This window comes from Syngnathus leptorhynchus, chromosome 3 (genome assembly GCF_054491065.1).
Source record: "Syngnathus leptorhynchus isolate UIUO chromosome 3, UIUO_Slep, whole genome shotgun sequence".
Taxonomy (NCBI): Eukaryota; Metazoa; Chordata; class Actinopteri; order Syngnathiformes; family Syngnathidae; genus Syngnathus; species Syngnathus leptorhynchus.
Genome location: NC_141197.1, coordinates 12233571 through 12254838, shown reverse-complemented (window position 1 = coordinate 12254838; position 21268 = coordinate 12233571). Strand labels below are relative to the sequence as shown.

At 42.8% G+C, this 21268-nt stretch overlaps 2 protein-coding genes across 3 annotated transcripts; both read left to right on the top strand.

The window, feature by feature from the left end:
• The first annotated feature begins 1981 nt into the window (after positions 1-1981).
• On the top strand, positions 1982-7743 carry ctcf (CCCTC-binding factor (zinc finger protein)). Its single transcript, XM_085907342.1, has 13 exons — positions 1982-2131; positions 3336-3605; positions 3688-3867; positions 4339-4705; positions 4776-4946; positions 5076-5209; positions 5348-5468; positions 5565-5714; positions 5794-5954; positions 6045-6227; positions 6313-6448; positions 6548-6697; positions 6849-7743. Exons 2-13 carry the CDS (start codon positions 3357-3359, stop codon positions 7097-7099), a joined length of 2253 nt encoding a protein of 750 aa, XP_085763468.1. The 5' UTR covers positions 1982-2131; positions 3336-3356; the 3' UTR covers positions 7100-7743.
• A 2651-nt stretch (positions 7744-10394) lies between these two features.
• ripor1 (RHO family interacting cell polarization regulator 1) lies at positions 10395-21255 on the top strand. Of its 2 annotated transcripts, none has more exons than XM_085906720.1 (17): positions 10395-10568; positions 13389-13476; positions 13568-13701; positions 13779-13857; positions 13961-13984; positions 14256-14309; positions 14408-14557; positions 14632-14695; positions 14773-14816; positions 15338-15463; positions 15680-15828; positions 15907-16015; positions 18186-18731; positions 19327-19757; positions 19860-19962; positions 20038-20104; positions 20183-21255. In XM_085906720.1, the coding sequence occupies exons 3-17, from the start codon at positions 13610-13612 to the stop codon at positions 20221-20223; spliced, it is 2079 nt and encodes a 692-aa protein (XP_085762846.1). In that variant the 5' UTR covers positions 10395-10568; positions 13389-13476; positions 13568-13609; the 3' UTR covers positions 20224-21255. The 2 variants fall into 2 exon arrangements, with proteins under 2 accessions (XP_085762846.1, XP_085762845.1); XM_085906719.1 differs by having other exon boundaries at positions 10396-10568; positions 20038-20131; positions 20233-21255.
• The last annotated feature ends 13 nt before the right edge of the window (positions 21256-21268 follow it).

The following is a 21268-nucleotide window of genomic DNA, read 5'->3' as shown; positions in this document are numbered from 1 at the left end:
GCGGTTAGCTATCCCACTCATCGTTTTGAGGTTCAATTCCATCTTCAGTCCTTCTTTGTGTGTGGAGTTTGATTGTCCTCCCCAGACTTGCAAGAGTTTTCTCAGGGTACATTGTATTTTATAAAACCATATAATATAAACATATTTATGTAGAAGTATTCAGTAGTTTGTGGTTATTTAATCTGCAATCCAATTCAGTGTGCTACTCCCTCTTGGTGTGCCTACATTGGCCACCAGGGTGCAGTGCAGTACAATACAGTCAAGCAGACCCAAATGAAAAACAAACTTCTACTCTTCAGTAAACTGCTGTATTAGTCGTCATTATTCATATAGCATAGAGATTATATGCCTGTGAACTATCTGTCTGCGTGTGCTGTTCCACCATTTGTGTTCAAATAGCCATTGCACAAGTTAAATTGATGTTACTGCAATCATATCTCAAGTTTGCAGTCTCAAAGAAAAAAAAAGTCCCAATGATGACTTGAATCTAAAAAAAGATATTCGCATTTACCTATTTTTAAACTTTCTGCATGATACCAGTCAAAAATATGCAAATTAGGTGCCGATGTTATTTTAGTCCACTTGGAGTCGCCATCCTCATGTTAAAACTGTTTCATTATCAGTGAATTTAAACGTCATTAGCTTTAAAAGGTGGGGACTGGGGTGGTGTGTCACATGGGGGTCAGCAAATGAGAGCATAGGGTTGGCTGTTTTGGGGTCAAGTTGAGTGTCTCTGGAAGTCAGTAGACACCTTGCACGTCATCATATTTTTCTTTAAGCCAAACTTTGGACAATCTATCTTTAACACAATTTTTCCTCCTGGCACGCACTTTTTGTTATGTTAAGTGAGTAGCTCATGAGGGAAAATGCTCACCACAAAATCCACAGTATGTGAGGAAGTGAGAATAAGCAGTGTGGAAAATAGATGGTTCGATATGCAGGGAATGCTCTGAAATGCTGTACATCTGATTTAAAATCAACATCCGTTTTGTTGCATCATCTTAAATAAGGACGCACAGACTCACCTCTCCGCAGTCATTTCGCCCAGATCTTCCATGGGGATTTCCAGGCATCTTCTGCAGGGTTTCCTCCCAGTGGATTTTGGATCAGTCAACAATTTAAACACCAAGTTTCAGTCTGCTTTTAAACACACAGACGTGATGAGAACAGATGAAAAGATCAGAACATATTAGTCCAATCCTAAAAGGCTTTATGCTGACTCCCAATCAGCTGTAGAATAGATTTACATTTTCTGCTAGTTGTCTATAAGCCACTGAATAGTTTGACTACTGAATACGTCAAAGAAATGTTGATGGAATATAAACTTTGATCTGCAGGCTTGGGTCAATTAGTGTAGTCCAGAGTTCACTCAAACATGGTGAAATAGCATTTAACTATAATGCTGCACGCAAATAGACTAAGCTGCCAACATAAACATACCAGCTTGTTAAAAAATCTTAGGCGTGAATGTTTTATACAATATGTGCCCTGCGATTGTCTGGCAACCAGTCTGGTCTCTCATTAGCAGGAATAGGTATTAACAATTCCAAAGTTATGATTAAACTCGTGTTCTATCTTGATCCTCAGGAGGTCAAGCATTCGCAGTAACCCCCCAGCCAACCTGTATGCAGACACAAGAGCGAAAAGGGGGTCTACCCGATTTCACGATTGCACTAGTATTTAGTGAGCAGACTAGTCGCCCCCTAGTGGTTGATTCTATGAACTTCCTAATTCATCAAATGCTTGTTTTTTTTAAGCATAACTTTATCCGATAGCGTAGATAGATAGCACAGTTCCGTGAAAATATTGTATACATTTCGCCTGAAGCGTTCCAAATAATGACGGGCTGTCGTCATGTTGAGCAACTGGTATCTGTCGCCACGCCCACGCTTGAATTCAAATCTGGCGCCTTGGTCCCATTTAGGCCACGCCCCTTTACCGCCGGGTCTTACGTGTGCGCATGCGCCTTCACTCTCCGCGACCGCCATTTTGTGTGAGGCCCTCTATTCTAAAGCGGGAGAAAATTATCAGGCCTGTGCACAGCTTTTTCGCACGTCCACGGAGGATTGAAGCAATCTGCCGCACTCTACAGGCACTGAACTTAATATAACCACAAAAGAAGCACTCTGCGGTAAGTCAAAGCTATCCTTTGCCCGAAAACACGGAAACGTTTTTGTAGGAGCTGGCGTCGGCCTCTAGGTGTCACGGTGGGGCTTAACGTTACCGACTGGCGGGGGGTGTTTGTCTCCCTCTATCGTTATCCAATATTCACAAAATCTGTCTCTAAACTCCAACTCCCCGTGTTGGGCGACTGTTTTCGTGCTTTTTCCGTACTATTTCGTGGTAATCACTAAGCGATGGTCGTCTGAATGTGTGCTTCTCTTTAAACTTACTTTAGGCCTGACGTCCATCTTATCGTGCCCTTTGTTTCCTGTTTTCAATCGTCCTCGCGCCTCCCAGCCAACAAACAAATATAAGTTCTCGTTTTAGTTTGTGCCGCATGGCCGTTTACTGAGAAATCGGTCGCGCATACAACGAAATGGTCGATTTTATTTTCGATCATTTATCTTTAAAATTCAAAGAGGCACTTTGGAATTGATCGACTTGTCAAAATCGCAGCACGCTATCATCAAAATCACGAGGATGCTAAGTGTCACTATTTTTGGTGTACAAAGGTTGAATTCGCCGCTTTGGTGCCGTTTTGCGTTCAGTTTATTGTGCACGTTTGGCTGACTCGCTTCCAACGGGTCCCATATGTCACCCAACTAAGTTGTAGATGCGTGTAACTCATGGCCTCATCAGGTGCGTGTCCAGGAAGGTTTTTTTTCTTCTTCTAAACTCTCAAAAGTTAGCGTGGACTATGTTGTGCTTTACCTCGTTTAAACGTTATCTTCACCCCTCACCTTCTGTTCTCTGGTTTCCGGTTACGAGGACCTGAAAAACCCGATAGCTCAAAAGTCTAACGTGGTCAATGAAAAACGCACCAGCTAGTTTTCAGTGAATTACATAAGTTCCCCTTCCAACACACTTAAAAATTGCAACATTTAGACAGCACGTTATGCGAGTGGTTAGCAGCATATCTGCCCAACAGTTTTGGTTGGTTGTTCAGATTCGAGCTGTTCCAACAACAGGAAAAAATAAATACATCTTAATGCATACCCTGGGATAATCTTTGAAATAGAGTAATTGGACCCTATAAAGGGAAGTGATCAGACTAAAATTAGTCTCCACTGTGTGTACCCTGCTTTGAATATTTTCCCTCTTGTGAGTGAACATATTAAGACAGAATGTCTCACCATACTGACAACAATTGTACTGTTGACCACCACGAACAGGGTGTTGACTGGCCCGTTACCATGGAGGGCGATGTCGTTTCCATGGAAACTGCCCTGGCTCCCGAAGAGGGGGTCCTGCCAGAAGCAGGTGATGCTGTGATCCAAGGGTCATCGGGAGCCCCACAAGCAGTGGAAGTTCCTGGCAACATGGAGATGATGGTGATGGATGCCCTGGATCCCACCCTGCTGCAAATGAAGACAGAGGTGTTGGAGGGAGGTGGCACAGTTACTGTAACTGGTGGAGATGAGGGTCAGATTATCACCCTTCAGGTTGGTTGAATGATGAGTCACAAGAAACCTCTCTGATAAACGTTGTTTCTCTTGGGTTATAATTGCTGAATACTGTCTGTAGGTTGTAAATATGGAGGAACAGGCTGGTGCTGCTTTAGGACTTGGACAACTTCAACTCGTGCAGGTACCAGTCACTTCAACAACAGTGGATGGCCTCCAGGCGACCTATGTTGACGGATCAGCCAATAAGGATGCAGAGCCAGTTATCTGTCATACCCTTCCCTTGCCTGAAGGCTTCCAGGTAAACAGAACCTGAAAAATTGTGGAATCTTTAATAAAGCATTCCAGGGCTTTACACTAACTTTTCCACCAGCAGCACAGGACTTGATTTGGGAGGTGTACCTCATGACCACATTTGTTAGTGTAGTTGTCCTAATAGATATTCCGTTGACATGAACTCAAGATTTGATGTTTGCAAAATATTTTATTGTATCAAAAAGTTTGTGTATAACATGCTGATGCTGACCAAAGGCCATCCCTCTGCTGTCCACAAAGAGGCAGTGTTGCTGGCACAGTTTTAACCACATATGAAACAGTGAGCCTGCAAGTGGAGGATTAAAACATATACTAGTTGTGTGAGTTTTTATTAGTTGGTCTAATTTGCGAGCATATATAAAATATTGAGAAAAATAAGTCATGTGTTTGCGTTTAGCTACTTCCCACCTCAAAGTCTGTGCTTGACCACAAAAGATGAATATGGATCTTCATTCAGGTGGTCAAGGTGGGGGCCAATGGTGAAGTGGAGACTGTCGAGCAAGAGGAGCTTCAGGCAGTCCACGATGAGCTTCAAGGGACGAGGGCAGACGAGGAACAGGAGGACGCTGACGTAGCTGATCAGGAACCTCTTGAGTCTCAACCAGCATGGCAGAAGGACCCCGACTACCAGCCTATCACAACTGTCCGCAAAATGAAGAAGGGGAAAAAAAGCCGCCTGCGCTACGCGGAGGGCGACAGAGACATGGATGTGTCCGTGTATGACTTTGAGGAAGAGCAACAAGAGGGGCTGCTGTCAGAGGTCAATGCAGAGAAGGTTGTGGGAAACATGAAGCCCCCTAAGCCCACTAAGATCAAGAAGAAAGGTACACCGTGCGACTTTTATGTTTGCAGGGGAAATAGGCACACACTTAACACTCGTGCTTTCCTGACCAGGTGTAAAGAAGACTTTCCAGTGTGAGCTGTGTAGCTACACTTGTCCACGACGCTCCAACCTGGACCGACATATGAAGAGCCACACAGATGAAAGGCCGCACAAATGTCACTTGTGCGGAAGGGCCTTCAGGACAGTCACACTGCTGAGAAACCACCTCAACACTCACACAGGTGGAGAGAATACGACAGTCATTGAATGAGTTGTTGCACGTGGCGTCTCTCTGATTTGATCTTATTTTGCGGCAAGTAGGTTGAGCTGGAAAAGTGGTCCTCATTTTATTTTTCCTCCCAACATTTTAGGCACCCGACCACACAAATGCACCGACTGTGATATGGCATTTGTGACCAGTGGCGAGTTGGTGCGTCATCGTCGCTACAAGCACACACACGAGAAACCCTTCAAGTGCTCCATGTGTGATTACTGCAGTGTTGAGGTGAGCAAGCGCATCAGATAAGCCATGATGTCATCTCACTTGGTGTTTGTTCCCTTTGATGGTGCTGACATAAAAGCACTTTCTCGATCAAAGCTGTGTTGTGCATGAACTCCTGACTTAATGTTGCTCCCTTCCCAGGTGAGCAAGTTGAAGAGGCACATCCGCTCTCACACCGGGGAGCGGCCCTTCCAGTGCAGTCTATGCAGCTACGCTAGCAGGGACACATATAAGCTGAAAAGACACATGAGGACACACTCAGGTGGGACACTCCCAGCAATTTGAAACTCTGGTTAATCGCCACTTCAAAGACTGTCCGTCCACTTACACGCCTCTTTTTTCTTCGTTTCCGCCACAGGCGAGAAGCCGTACGAGTGCTACATCTGCCATGCTCGTTTCACCCAGAGCGGCACCATGAAGATGCACATTCTGCAGAAACACACCGAGAATGTGGCAAAGTTCCACTGTCCACATTGTGACACCGTCATCGCACGCAAGAGTGACCTCGGTAGATCGTTCAGTCGGCGGTGACGTGCGTTTGCGTGTGGTTTCTCAAACTAATCAAAATGTTTCGCTTTTTATCTCAGGCGTTCACTTGCGAAAGCAGCATTCATTTATCGAGAGGGGAAAGAAATGTCGTTATTGTGATGCTGTTTTCCACGAGCGCTATGCTCTCATCCAGCACCAGAAGACTCACAAGAATGAGAAACGTTTCAAGTGCGACCAGTGTGACTATTGCTGCAAGCAGGCAAGGCTCTCGGAAAAACGCTATACATTTGACTGTAATTTGGAGTACATCCATCTTAACCCCCCCTCCCCTCCCTTCCCCGCCCTATAGGAACGGCACATGATCATGCACAAGCGTACACACACTGGGGAGAAGCCTTTTGCCTGTAGTCAGTGTGAGAAAACATTCAGACAGAAGCAGCTTCTGGACATGCACTTCAAACGTTACCATGACCCCAACTTTGTGCCCACCGCCTTCGTCTGCAGCAAGTGTAGCAAGACGTTCACTCGCAGGGTAGGCCCAAATCGCATTCAGATCCGGGAGCGCTTTACATCACTCGGTACAATGTGTCACTCGTGTCGTTACTGCTATTGCACAGAACACCATGCTGCGTCACAGTGAGAACTGCATGGGGGAAGTTGCTGGAGACCAAAATGGAACCCCACCCAAAAAGAGTCGCCGGGGCAGGAAGAGGAAGATGCAAGACAGGAATGATGATGATGATGAGGACACCGGTACGGCACCGTGGCATTTCTTGTTTTCGAAGTAAGTGCGTATGACCACATGGGTGAGAGTGTCATTTTTTTTTTTTTTTTCCCCCATCACATCTGCAGAACCTGATCTGGATGAGCTGGAAGATGATGATGATGATTTGTTGGATGAGATGGAGTTGGAACAGGCTCCACCAGTGGTTCCTGTTGCAGCCCCTGAAGAGCCACCAGTCAAGAGGAAGCGTGGACGCCCCCCAAAGAATAAGCCCGACGGTGGGTGTCACAATGCACTCGAATTGATAGACTTTCTTCCCACATCACGTGCTTACGGGTGGCAAAACCTCCAATGATACCACAATTCAAGCAAAATGTAGTACCAAGTAAAAGTCTAATTGATTCATTCGATCGATGGCTCTCTCAACAGTGACCGCCATCATCCGTGTTGAGGATGAGGCCACTGGAGAGGTGGATGACATTATTGTGAAAAAGGAGGTGGGCGCCGAGCAAGACGAGATTGAAGAGGAGGGGGCCACACAGGAAGTGGTAGTCGGAGAAGGTGACTCCACTATTCAGCTGGAGGAGCTGTCCCAGGAGGAGCCGGAGATGCAGCTGTCTGAAGCCCCGCCTAACGGAGACCTCACCCCCGAGATGATCCTCAGCATGATGGACCGGTGATGGACGCAAGGGTCAATTCTGTAAAACACAGCAACATCTAATTCTTGGCATTTAGGGTTCCAAACACTTAACGTATTCTACATAGACAAAACATCGCTGTTGGAATTTAAGGCTTGCTTTTAAATCTTGCATTGACATGGATGAGTGATAAAGACTTTTAATACAGATTATTTACCAAAAAAAAAAAAACCCAATCTTTTTGAAATTTCTGTCCCGGGCAGGCTGTAATTGGTCACAGTATCTCTAGCCTACTCATTGTTGTCCTTGGTGTTTAGAACATTTGTAGAAAATGGATTCATCACAGTTTAATCAATCTACTCTGCCAACACTATAAAAGATTACTCTTTTTTTGTCCCCCCTGAATCCAGATGTGCATGTAATTATCCAAAGTATCAAGATGCGGAGTCATCTTTTGACACACCCCAGCCCAATTTTTACCTCTTTATTTTTTTTTTTTCTTTTAAACTTGTAACATACTCTGTTGTTGATAAGGGTCATTCACATCATGTCAAAATCATAATCACCCCGGCCGTGGATGTTTCTGCACTTTTTTCAATTCTTGTTTCATCTCCTTGCTGAAGAATGTTTCTCAGTTGGGATGAGTGGTGCCCCAAAAGCCATCTTTTCAATTGGCTTTTCAGTTTCACTTCTTAAGTCGCCATTAGCCTCTGGACATAATTTTTTTTTATTTTTTTTTATTGCTTTTCGCAGACCAGAAAATGTTATTGTTAATTACAGAAAAAAAAATATTTGATTTGGAATATTTTTTATTGTATTTTTATTTTGTTTCTTTGCTGTGTTTAGTAAAAACCCTATTTTAACACCTATTCTAGTTTATCCAAGCTTCTAGACTGCTTACTTTATATCTCTTCTTGCTCCTGTAACATCCCTAGATGATGCATAATGTACAAAAACATTTATGTGCAAAGAAAATGTTTGGGTTGTTTTGCTCCTTTTTGTGTAGCCATTCCACTTTGGGTTCATAATTTCCTTTTTTTTGTACCAATTGCAATACCTTCTGGGCAGTGTGGTGTTTCAAGTGGCTGGCAGTTGAGAACAGATGTATGATGGTACAACCAATAAAAAGTAGACATGGACTCATGTTTTAGGTTTGTGCAGTTGTATCTCAGAAAAGTCTTCTGCGCGTGCTCGGTACATTGGAGAGGGCAATGCTTTTGATTTTCAGCATTGGTTGGGCGCTAACAAACACTTGTGTATGTTGCTTGCATATATATTTTATTAAATGGAGGACTTCATACTAAAACTCATTTCATTTATCTGTCCAGCACAAGTATTTAACTTTTTGAGCAACCACTGAAGGAAGGGGGGGCAAGATAAGTGTGTTCATGTTTCTAATGGAAGTTAAGGAGCTTTTACACATGAAATCAAGTGCAGTTTTGTCATGTATAACATGTTAAATAAGTTTTGTATGAATTGTTCATCTTCAACCATTTTGATACTGCTTTTAGTTTCATGAGCAAAGTCATTTAATAGTTCAAATGTCATACACATCTTATATTTTGAAACAAGTAAAATCTAAAAGCCATGCAGAGCTCATCTCATTGGGAGAAAGAAAAAAAATGCTATGCAAGAACAAGCATGTGTTTGTCACATGTATACTTGTGTGAGATGAGGTCAAGAGATGATTACCACTCTGCGGTGTTTTTTTTTTTTCTACATGGCTCATTTAGTTTGTGCACTGAATGCAAACGCATATTTTTATTTTTTTACAAGTGAGGTTTGAGTGCACTTTGGTAGATGAACGCTTACAATGGACTAGGAGGAAAGGAGGCTTTGCATACACGTGTAAATACAAAAAACAAAAAAAACAAAAAAAAACCACGTTATAAACACGCCTAGTGCTTTGAGTTCGTTCTGTTTAACAGGAAGTATGCAAGATAGCAGCCACATGTCCCTCCAAAAACCCCTGATTTAGGACAACTTGGACTGGACCTGCAGGTTGCCCGAACAGAACCTACTCGCTTTAACGAACTGCCGCAGTTGTGAGTCACGTTTGATTCTTCATTGCCCGTGGAAAGCCTGCGTCTGCTTTTTATTTCCGTTTGGATTCCGCGTGGAATCTTCAAATGACAAGGAGCATAGCCCAGTGACAGAGTCACATCCTTGTTGCCACAGCAACTAGCGGATACTCATTTTCCGGGAGGAGGGTCTGTATTTCAAAATAAAAGTTTCTTTTATTGACTTTTTATTCACAAATGCCTTGCATACCCTTTCTACTGTACACTAAGAAAGAGTTGTTTTTACAATGGTTAACTTTGTTATAATTGCCTTGGGAAATATGTTGGTTTTCCTTCTTTGGCAATAAAAGCAAAATACACTTATTAAAATGTCAGCTCAAAATATCAAATTCATTTGTGAAGGTTGTCAAGTGTTTAACATACTGGCAGCCAGTATTCATTTGCCGTTGGAAGAACTGCACAGAATTTGGGTCATTTGATTTTTACTAAGAAACATAGCAGTCTGTTTTATTGTACTTAAGATTAAACATACAGTTATGACCTACGTGAATAACGTAATAAAAATATTTTAAATACATGTTTGTTGTAATACAATGGATACGTCCTGGTGTATGCGTCTTGGCCACTTGGGGTCAGTATAATACAGACATAAAGCTATACAGACATGATGTATATGAAGTTATTGATGTAATAGTATGATAGTTATTAAATGAAAATGGGAAATTATTTTACACGTTCAGTGATACAATGATCATCATATGATATGATCAACAATGATAATAGGTGTGTCACTCAAATCATGCATTTTCCATTCATTTGTATCATCTATTAAAGGGATTCTAAAGGTGAGATTCCATTAGTGGTATCCAAATGAATCACAGCCCAGGTAAAGTTCAGCTGTATTTAAATTTGAAGTTCTTTACACGAGCAGTTCATATTTTAAGATATTTTTAATCACATTTTCCGCCTAAAATTCGGGGAAAAAAAAGATCATAACTGTATTTCTGCAACCATATTATCAAAACTATTGTCCTATTGTTTAAAAAAAAAATCTCCCTCATGACTTGTAGAATTTGAAAAAGTTGGACTTTATTCTTTGAAGTGAACTCGGTCTCTGGTTCTAGATGAATATTTTGGGATATCCCCGTTATTCCTTTTTGTCATATAAAGGTAAATAAACGAAAAAAAATTACGAGCAGAAAGGTGTGTGTGTGTGTGGGGGGGGGGGGGAATATTAGTATATAATATCATATTATAATATGAGGAAATATTTGCTTCCTCAAATCGTGATCATCATGGTGAGCTTTTGTTTTGAAAGTAAGCCACAGGAAGTCGATTTATGGCGAGTGCTCCACTTTGTGGACACAAAAACTGCGAAATCGAGGAGAAGGACAGCGCCCAGAATAACTCTAGAGAAGTGTACGGAGGAGCATCGTGTTGGACATGGGATTGTGGCCAAACTTCCCGGCCCGTCGGACTTTCAAAGAGAGGTAGGAGCAAGCTTGCTTTAATCATCAAGGTCAAAAAAACAAGACGCCCGTTTTGAGATTTCTCTCCATGGGCGACGCCAAGAAGCCTTGCTGGGATGTTGTCCCACTGATACCCACCCGCCAGCTAGTCGATCTTGTTTTTTCCCTTTTCTCCTTTTTAGGCTCTCCCGCTGTAGCTGAGTTTATGTTTATTTAGATTCAAAAGAATAATTAGGCGCAAAGGCCGTTTGTCAGCTCCGTTAAGTGAAATGGAAATCTGGCTTCCAAGTTTTTCGCTGCTCGGGATCTACGCTCCATCTTCCGCGGAGAACCAAGTAAAGCGGCCCCGGCTGTGATGTGACTCTGTTTATCCGATAAATGGCCCCGCTGCCGCCGGGTTAGCTAATCCGCTAATCTGGAAGAGAGTAGGTTGTGTTTTTATTATAATAACCGCTACTCGTCGTCAACGCGTCTTCCTCCCCCAGACGTACTCAGCAGACTGGACTACATCGATGAAGCTAGCCTAAGCCTAACAGCGGAAGAAAACAAGTCATTGTTATTGTTTGACTGCCATTTTAAGATGCTGGCGTCTCAAATTGGGCTTGTAGTTTCCCGTTTTAGGCCATTTTATTTGAATTCCTGTTCAACCGTGAATCATAACAACCGCATTACATCACTGAAGTAAATATTCAATCACTACAGCCTTATTAAGTGTGTACTTCAAGTGTTTTATTTTTAAAATCTAAATCTGTCATTTTTTATTTAAATCAGTGATTCACCAAGTGTGGGACAGGAATACCCGCCCTCCCCCAAGTACAGTTCAGTTGTATTAAATACAGTAATATAATGTACAGTATTTGTATTATAAAATTATGAAATATAAAACAATGTATTTCCATTTTGATTTCCAAAGTGATTATTTGGATATGTTTGCCAGTGTCTTCACATTGATAAATGTAATTTATATTGAGGTAATTAGAGCAATTTTATTTCAGAAGTATGTGAATCAGAAAACAAGAAGTAGCTCTCAGTTTAAAAAATGTTGATGACCTCTTTGCTGAATCATAACAAATGCATGACATAGTGTTGGAAAACACTTTTGCATTTAACCAACAATGTACATTGTTCACTGTACAACAATCTCTATGTGGTGATTAGAATTAGAGAACTGGTGAATGTGTCCAAACACGGCCAAGGTTTTGGTGGTGAGTGGCCATTTAAACTTCTCTATATAGTACACTTCCGGTAGTACATTTTAGAAGTTTGCCATTAATACGCAGGTCCAAACGAGCCAATGCATTGTGCGGTTGTTGTGTGACTTTTTTTGGGAGAGAAAACTCCAGTCTTGTGAGGTGCTTTCAAACAGTGTCCTCTTTGTTTGCCCCCTTGCTTGGAGAGGATTAATGCAGCTAATGATCTGTAATGTAGGGAAAGGGATAAAAGATCATTGAATTGAAACTAAAACTCGTAATGTGTGAGCCTTGATACCCTATGTATTTTAGTGTGTGGGGGTATGTACTCTCAGATTCAGTTATTTGTCTTGGAGCATCAAAGTCTTGTGTTTATTTTTGTCTCAAATGTGGCAAATGTGAACATATGGTGCCTTTTCCCCCTTTTTATTTTTAAACCCAAACCCGGACCACCTCCTGTTAATCCTCCCAGTATGTCACCTCGATTAGTCGTTTGCCAGTGAGGGACCACCTTGCCCGCATCATCACTGCAGAAGACCAAAAATGCCCAAATAAAACGTAAATCAAAGTGTTATATAAAAACAAAAGTTAAAATTATAATTGGAAAAAAAAAAGGATATAAATTGTTAGTTAATTATATATTTCCGTGTTTATTTCCACATATATTTTGCCTTTTTACTGTGTATTTTTGGTGTTTTACATTTAAATTTTCAATCAGATTTTTTATATGGTTTAATTTTTCACTTTTATTTATTTTTTATTTTGGCAGTTTTGGTCCTAGAACGCAAAATAAATATTATTCAAACGAGGGGAAGGTCCAAAGTGGAAAAAAAATTAAAATCATTTGCAAAATAAATGAGAAAATACTGAATAAAAGTATAAATTAAATTAGATATCAATTTAAACATATATATTTTTAAATTCAACCATATACATTTTTTATATTTCTAGATCTTTTTACTTTTCTGTATGTGTTTGAAAATATTTGTGGTTGTGAGGGGAATATAAAACAATGTCGAGCAACCGCTATTTTCTGCACAGTCAGTCCTCTCTCAATCACAATCCAGTTTGGCTCTTGCTTGACAGATTTGAATTTGTTTTAAGACCGTAATCTCTTTTGTGACTACTTAGCTCAGGCACGACCCCCCCCCAATACAATACTAGCACTGATCATCACGCTACTCCGCATGTTTTTCTATTATTCCTGAAGGATTCTTCTTTTTTTTTTTTTTTCTCAGCACACTCGCCCACGTTGCAGGAGTAGTTTTTATATTCTCGGGCCAAGCGTCTGTGTAGAATTTCCTGTATGGAGGCCGCTATGAGACTTCCTGCTTTCGGGTGCTGGACGTGGAGGTGGGAAGAGGGTAGAGGTGGGAGGGGGGCTTGGAAGGAAGGAAGACAACTAGAAGCAAGCAGGCTGGCCACTGTGGTCACCGCAAGCGTTTCGTTCTGCATGCTGTGACACTTACAGAAATGTAATCATAGTGAAAGTGAGAGGTTTCTTTCTTTCTCCACTCCCTTCCCCACTTTATATGGTAATACTAGAAATTCCGTTGCTTTAGTCAGGATTATCCCAACTACATTTCCATTTCTTTTTAGAAGCCAATCCTTATTTTTTTTTTTTTAATGTTCTCCTTTGGCACTATTACAGGACATGTCCTTTGGTTTGTTGAAGGCCCAGTGCTACAGTCAGCCCCGCCAGCATGCCCCAGTAGTGATAGGACCCCTTCGGTCACCAGGTACCACCCTCCTTCTTCCTCTGCCGTGCTTTCTTTCCGATAGTCTCGTAGCAGAAATGAACATTGTCTCTGGGCTGCTCCCCTGCCTCAGCCCTGTTTGATCCAAGAGAAACGTGCCTTGTAAGGAAGCAGGATGTTCACAGGCTCCACCAAGCTGCCCCCCGCCAAAACCCCCCAGCCCGAGCGACTGGATGAGGTGTACGCCGCCTTACGCCGAGGCTTACAGTGAGTACATATTTAAATGAGAAGTAGGAACGGTGGAACGCCACTGTCTGAAACCATTTATTCTTTGTTGTTCTTAGGTCATACTTGCAGGTCCACCAGCTTGAGCTCGACACCCTGGGCCAGCAGATCCGAGAAAACAAGAGAAACGGTCGACTGGTGAGAGGCCGCCTATTCAAACCAGTCCCACCGGTATCAAGTGGTGCCATGTGGAATGCTAATTAGACCCTTTGTGATGCTAAACTTTTTTTTTCCTCCACAGGGATCTTTGTATGAACAGGATAAGGTCGGTTCAATTCCTGTGTCGTTTACTCTCACTGGTCACAACATTAACCCTCATGTTGATTAATACACTCAAACAGAGAAATCAAATGACAAAAATGTCTGAAAACGTGACAGGTTCACCAAAACACGTTTGCAATTGCCTATAGATGCCACAAGATGGCAATAAAGTATCTTTATGTAGTGCAGTCTTTGATATTTGATATTCTGGATGCAATACATTGTCTTTTTTACTTGACCACACTTAACCTGTGTCTTGGTGTCTTTTTTTTTAGCAAGTGAAAGCCATAGAGAGATTCATGCGTCGTTTGGAATTCCACCTCAGCAAGGTGTTTTTGAAAGATTCAATTCTTAACTTTGTGATATACAGGATTTGTTTTTTTCCATCTGAGTGCGTGTGAAACTACGGCCATGTGTTGACTCGCAGGTGGAGGAGCTATACGATGGTTACTGCATACAGCGGCGGCTCCGAGATGGTGCCAGTAAAATGGTGGTGGCCTTTAACTCTGCCACTGGGAGCAGAGAGGCCAGGGAGAGCCTGAGTGAGGCCAACAGAGGCTTTAGGGAATGTACAGAGGTGAGTTGCTGAATTGAAGTCACTGTATTGGCTACAGGATTTCTTTTTTCTAAACCATGTTTGTGTTCTTGCAGCACATGTGCTCGCTCGAGAGCGAACTGGAAAGCCACATGGGAGAATTTCATGTCAAGATGAAGGGTGAGTGAGTCACTTTGTAAACTCATCACTTTCACTTCCTTCTCCTCATCGCAATATTTTTTCCATTCATGTTGCAGGCCTTGCCGGCTTTGCGCGGCTATGTGCGGGTGACCAATATGAGGTAAATTATTATCATTTTTTTAAAATCATACCTTTCATTGTGGCCAAGTTTTAAATCCTGGACAGTTATTGGGCTTTTTAGTGTTGTATATTCCTGTTGTGGCCAAGGACGTCGCATGCTAAAGGCACGTTTTAGTTGCCATGACTACTACTACTACTACTAATTCAATTTCATCCTCTACTTTATTTGGCGGTTAGCAAATACTCTGTATTCTCAAATATTTATAATAGAAATATATATATATAAAATATATAATAGAATATAAAATTCAAATTCTTAATTTCAAGACCAGAAAACAACTCGGGTACATTTACAATACATTTCAGTTTTATATTTAAAAAGAAGAAAGTTATTGTCCATCCATCTTTTTTCTGTAGCACCACTCGACAGATACTGTCATTGTCATAGCATGTGGATCCATTTCGACTAAATCTCCCCAGCAATAATTATCATGTGGTTTGAGGTCTTTGTATTGAATGAGAGAGGAGCTCTGAATTAAAACGATTCCCCCCGTTCGCCAGGTGCTCATGCGCTACGGGCGTCAGCGCTGGAGGCTACGAGGGCGAGTGGAAGTCAGCAGCAAGCAGATATGGGACAGCGAAGAGTACATTTTCCTGCCTCTCGTCACTGAACTTTTGTCCATCAAGGTAAGTGTATTTAAGGTATTTACCCCTGACGGTGAATTTCTGTTTCCCTTGGTGCAAGGTCACCAAATGATCACCTTTCAGTCAGATGTTGAGAGGCTTTTAACCGGTTCCTCCAAAAAATTACGTTGGCCGTTGCAGTTTTACGAGCTTTGCCGTCATGTCACGTTCTCTTTAGATCGCTCGGTAACGTTCTGACATTTTATTTTATTTTTTCAGGTGACTGAGCTGAAGAGTCTGGCCAATCACGTGGTGGTGGGTAGTGTGTCCTGCGAAATGCTCGACCTGTTCTGCCCACTCCCACAGACCCTTGCCGTGGATATTAATGACCTGGGAACAGTTAAGCTGAACTTGGAAGTCACATGGAGGTAATGCCCCCTGCAAATAGCTCTTAGTAACTCTAAACAACTGGATATGAAGTTTGTCTTATTATTTTTTTCCCCCAGTCCTTTTGACAAGGATGACCAGACATCGTCTTGCAGTACTGTTTCCAAACGGCTGTTGTCCAATCAGAGCCCTCCAGACACACCTTCCATGCGGGAACAAGTGTTTTATGTGAGTCAACATCAACTCTCCCACGACATTGTTCTCCATATAAGATGTTTCCTCGCCGGCCACTTCATCTGGTGCACCTTCTGGTGCTGCTCCGAATTGACCTACTATTCTCATAAATGTTGAAGCTGCAAGCAGTGTTGAGCCTACTACTACTACTATTAGCACTGAAGTGCCTAAAACAGTGTTGCTCCACTATATTGTGCTTCACTTACCGCAGTTTGTTTTATTATTTTGGGGGTGGAACTCGTTTAGTTGTCTCTCATGATCCTCCCTGCTATTTTGTGGAAACCTGTAATGAGAGCCACAGTTGCTGATGCGCTTTTTGGCCCTTTTTGGAATTCCCAGAGACATCAGAGAGTTTAGATCAGAGATATGACCAGTTTAATATTTTCTGTACAAGAAATGATTGCAATACACACTGCATTACGTCAAGGATTTGCGGGAGGGTGGGTCTGGCTCAGTGCATTTAGGAAAATCCTGCCAACACAGTAAAAAATGGATGCATCCAGGTGTACCTAATAAAGTGGCCAGCGAGCATAATCCATTGATCTCTTTGCATCAAGTATGGTTTGCTATTACTTTCATTTCACTGGCTTGTTCTGTTTCAGCTGCTCCCCACCTGCTTTGTGTGTAGCGGTAGCACTGATGTGTGTGAGGATAATCGCACAGGACTGTGTGTCAGGTCATGTGGTTGTGGAAGTGGCGTGCCTAACGCGAGTAGCCCCGCGCCCATTGATGGCGCTAGCGGGAGGCGTGACAGCGAAAGCGTGTACGAGCGGAGCTGCGGTCCCTGCAGCTGTTTAATAGTGGTTGAGTAGCCGTCCAATATGTTCCTCCTCTTCCTCACCTCGCTGAAGAGCACACCTCCCGGGGGCACCGCGCAGACACGACGACCGACAGAGGCGGCCCATGAGGGCGTGACGGACAGGACGGCTTCCTTACCGTGCATATTGAGCCGTGCAAGAGCCCCATCCAGAGGTTTACACTTGGTGTGTGCAATGTAGTTGTAGTATTAGTGGATTTAAGTCGAGTCATCGTGCTAGCAAGTGACCTGTTTGATGTGAATCATTCCCTAATATCCCGAAAGAGTTCTCAGTTTGCGACAGCACCAAACGTGACAATGACATTTTGAGGTTTTTAAAAAGTGTAAGATAACCTCGTCACACGGTAGAGGAAAGCACGTTCAGTTTGAGCCGTCCAGTGAGTCCCCGTTTCCAGAGCCACTCGTAAAAATCAACAATGTGGCGAGACGTTTGTACCCCTTCCCACACACTTTAAACAAACCAAGTTCTTCAAACTAACTTTGGGAAGTATTACTTCGCACTTGCTCTTTATTCGCTCACTTTCAGGAAATGGGAGGTCATCGTATAACATCACTGATGACACGGAAAGAGTCACTCTTCATACAGTTCCCCAAATAAGAAGCTAAGCACGCTTGCTTTAAACACTTCCAGTTGAATTCGATATTGTGCAAATTTGTGAGTTCAATGCTTCTAAGTTCCATCGACATTCTAATCGAAACAGCACATGATAAAGTGGCCGTTCGCTGTAATTAATGTTTTTCTTTCTTCCGCTGTAGGAACGGAAGATATGATTAAAAAAAGTATACATATATATATTATTTTAATAAAATACCGAAGCCTTTGTTTATGTAGCACCTTTAATTTTTATAACCGCATCACAAAGTTGTAATGTGCAGTTATTTGAGTTTTTCCTCAAATCTCCAGATATGACAAATATGTAATATCCTTTATTAGCAAATGGCAGAGCAAAACAGAATGATTCCTTGTCGTCTTCCACCTGTTTTCTTTTTCCGCACTGGCCCTAAAATGCGCCCATTGTTCTCGATTCAAGCACGCTGGCTGAATAAATCGGTCCGACCTGACCTGAATCGCAGTGGCCTTGCGGGTTTGAAAGCCCTCATTTATTCCACATCCCGAACGCTACACATCCATTGGACGTTATTTACACACCACATTTGTTAGCTGCGGTCATGAGCGTCATGTGCAGCCTTGAGACCTGACTGCCGGGAGCTGTGAGAACCACTTTGAAGTGGTTTGACCTTCTTGTAAAGCAGATTGCTCACTAGCGCACTGGAGTTATATTTGTGTCATATTGAATTCAAATCTTGAATCAGATGCAATCACATCACTTGTTTTATTTCCTTCAGTCTCTGCTGAAGCGACAAGGAGAGCTGGATAACGGTACCGTCTGGTCCAACTCCTCCGAGTCTTCCGACGACTCGTCCAGTCCGGCCTTGGCCCACCACGCTCAGAGGCTGTCGGCCTCCAACGTTCCGCACACCAGCGTCCCCGCACCGCACAAGTCCAGCGCCTCGACGCCGTCGCTGTCGTCCAATCAGGAGGAGGACGAGAGTGAAGCGGGCGAGGTTTTCTCCCCGAAAGACTCGGTGCACAACGGCCACCTGCAGATGTCCTCCTCTCAGAGCAGAGTTGGCGAGACCGGCCCGGAATGTACTGTGACGACTGACAGACTGTCCGTCCAATCGGCTGAGGTTCTGGAAACCTCGACGGAGCTGAGCCACTCAAGCTCCGACATCTCCTCCACTGCTGTAGAGTCGTTAGAGAAGACGGACCAATATCCGGCCAAAGATCCAGCTGAGGACTCGATAGTCCGGAGCGGAGCGGTGACTGCTGAGGTTGAAGGACCAAGTCAGACGGCTCACGATTCAAAACATTCTGATTTAGCTCCAACTGTAAGTTGATGATTGTGTTTCTTCTATGTCGCTCTACTTCAGCCTGTAACCCCTTTTACAATACAGAATTATATTTTTACAAAACATATTTATAGTCCCACCTAGGAAAACAATTGGCTTTCCAAGTAATGCCATCATCATGAGCAACAAAAAAAAATACAGGTGGACCAACTATTTATCACAAACCAAGTTTTATTCCTAATAAGTATATTTGATATTATTCTAAGGAAGTGTAACATAATGCCAATTTAAACACCTCTACTGCACTTAAATGTGTGAAAATATATATTTTTTAAAACTGTACAATACATAATGGTTCAGTTCAAATGTATTGTCCATATGTTAAATAATTGTTTTTGGTGGTACCAACTATTTTCTCTAAATGTGTACATGTCAGAGCCACAAGTATATATTTGCTTGAAGCACCTAGTGGTTTATTGCGGAGCGTTCCCACACCACGAGGCACTCTAAAGCGCCACGCCAGCCCCGAGGCTCTCGTCCACATGCTGACTGTCACGTCAGACCGTTGTTTTTTCTTTTCAGTCAAAATAGGGTAGTCAAAGTTTTAACGTGTCTGCATCGGATTTCTCCCCAGGTCCCTTTTCCTACTTCTTCTAGTTTCACTCAGGAAGTAGAGACTGCTCTTGAGAGTTTTGACTTCCTCAACTGCTCTGACCTGGAGGAGGAAGAGGACGAGGCTGAGCATCAAGAAGAGGTTGTGCATCAAGAAGAGGTTGTGCATCAAGAAGAGGTTGTACATCAAGAAGAGGTTGTGCATCAAGAAGAGGTTGTACATCAAGAGATGGATGAGCTTCAGGAAGACTCTGAGCAGCCTGCGCAAGAAGAGCATCAAGAGGAAGATGAGGAGGAAGAACCTCAAGAGGTAGACAAAGGAGCAAAGCAAGAAGGTGAGGAGCAGCATGAAAACGAGAGTGAACAAGCCAACATAGATGAGCAAGAGGTGGACAAGAAGGTGGAGGAGGAGGTGGAGGAGAAGAACAAAGAAATCTGCAACTCCGGAGCAAGGTCAGTGTTTTCCATGATGTGCAAGGTGCCAAATCATAGATATGTTATTCAGTGAATAATTGGTTAGCTTAACAGAATAATGTTGGCATCATTTTCTTTTAGTTGTGTCAGCAGCGATGAAGAGACGGGAGACGGCCTGGAATTCCTCATGGAGGCTCCAGAAGGATTTCGGAATTCTGACGAAGACCGCGTCTCTGAATCACAGGTGCGCCCAGGCCGCGTTCCCGTTGTCAACACGCGCGGGTGTTTAAAAAAAGTAAGATTAAAATGTTTCCATCAGGAGTCGGGCGCCGAAGAGGAGCAGGATTTGAGTCGGGTGCAACTTCCCGAGGAAGAAGAGGGGCACGGTGAGGAAAAGGGAGACGACCAACACGGTGAGTGGGGGTGTCACTAATATGTGGATTTTTTTTTTCTATTCGTGGCAGGGCTTGGTCCTCAGCTTGTGGTTTTGATATCTTTGGCCTGAATCTTCCAGGGCAGGACGCTGCTGTACATGATGTTCAAGAGGAGGCGGAGCGTCCCACGACTCCCAGCCACTTGGCCACCACTGTGTTCTAATTGGCCGGAGAGGCAGCCACAACCCGACCATTTCCACTCTCGTCTGAACGTGCTCGTTGCCAAACTGACAACTCGACAAGCAAGCTCTTCCATTACTGCTGAGTTTGTGCACACATTCGCCTTGTTCTGACCAAGAACTATAAACACATTTCTTGTTTTTCCCCCCAAAGTCCTCAGTCATTCAACGCCATTGTGCAGCCTGCGTTCATACATACCACTTTGTTTTGAATTAAAACAATCCACTAAAAGCAGGCTCAGATGATTTAAGTGATGAAAGAAACCGAAGAGGATTGCTTTTTTTTTTTTTCTTACTCGGTGTACAATCAAATGACTGGGGCCAGTTCTCTGCGTTTGCAGGAATGATGGGACTAGGAACTTTTTGCAGTGTTTTCCAGCAGGTAAAGCTCTTTTTAGGAGAGACTCTACATAGGTCATTCCCACGGTGCGCTAATGTATTCCTGTTGCTTGTGTCTTCTAAGCTACACCAGGACTTGAGCTGCCTTATGACCAAGCATTTTAGGGATCCGTTCATACATTCAGCAGGATTGAGTTTTATGATGCAATATGCGGTGTAAAATTCTATTAAAAACCTGCATGAGTGTATCTGCCTCACACTGCCAGCATGTCCGTTGTAAACGACGTAACATATTCATTTGGGCGTGAATTACAGCCTCAGTGGAGCACTATCGTGTCTCAGCATTTTATTTTTTATTTTTTTGCTTTGATGTCGTACAAAAAAAGCCTCTTCATTCAGAAAGTGCCTCGAGTGACGGATGTTAAGGTTGTTTAAAAACAAAGGTGAACAGGCTAATGTTTCAGTGTTTATTTTGGAATTAATTTTAAGAGTGTTCACCAGAGATATTTACTGTTTCATATAAAGAATTGTATATGTCCGGAAATGTTTATGTTCAGAAATGTTCAAACTTTATAAAGTTTTCTTCAAAACAAATATC

Excerpts from the sequence above, each read along its gene's own strand:
- ripor1 (XM_085906719.1), top strand. The coding sequence starts at position 13,610 with ATGTTCACAGGCTCCACCAAGCTGCCCCCCGCCAAAACCCCCCAGCCC. Across the intron at positions 16,016-18,185 it reads TGCGGGAACAAGTGTTTTAT|TCTCTGCTGAAGCGACAAGG; the intron begins GTGAGTCAACAT and ends TATTTCCTTCAG. Across the intron at positions 19,758-19,859 it reads ATCTGCAACTCCGGAGCAAG|TTGTGTCAGCAGCGATGAAG; the intron begins GTCAGTGTTTTC and ends ATTTTCTTTTAG.
- ctcf (XM_085907342.1), top strand. The coding sequence starts at position 3,357 with ATGGAGGGCGATGTCGTTTCCATGGAAACTGCCCTGGCTCCCGAAGAG. Across the intron at positions 4,706-4,775 it reads CACTAAGATCAAGAAGAAAG|GTGTAAAGAAGACTTTCCAG; the intron begins GTACACCGTGCG and ends TTTCCTGACCAG. Across the intron at positions 5,210-5,347 it reads GTGATTACTGCAGTGTTGAG|GTGAGCAAGTTGAAGAGGCA; the intron begins GTGAGCAAGCGC and ends CTCCCTTCCCAG.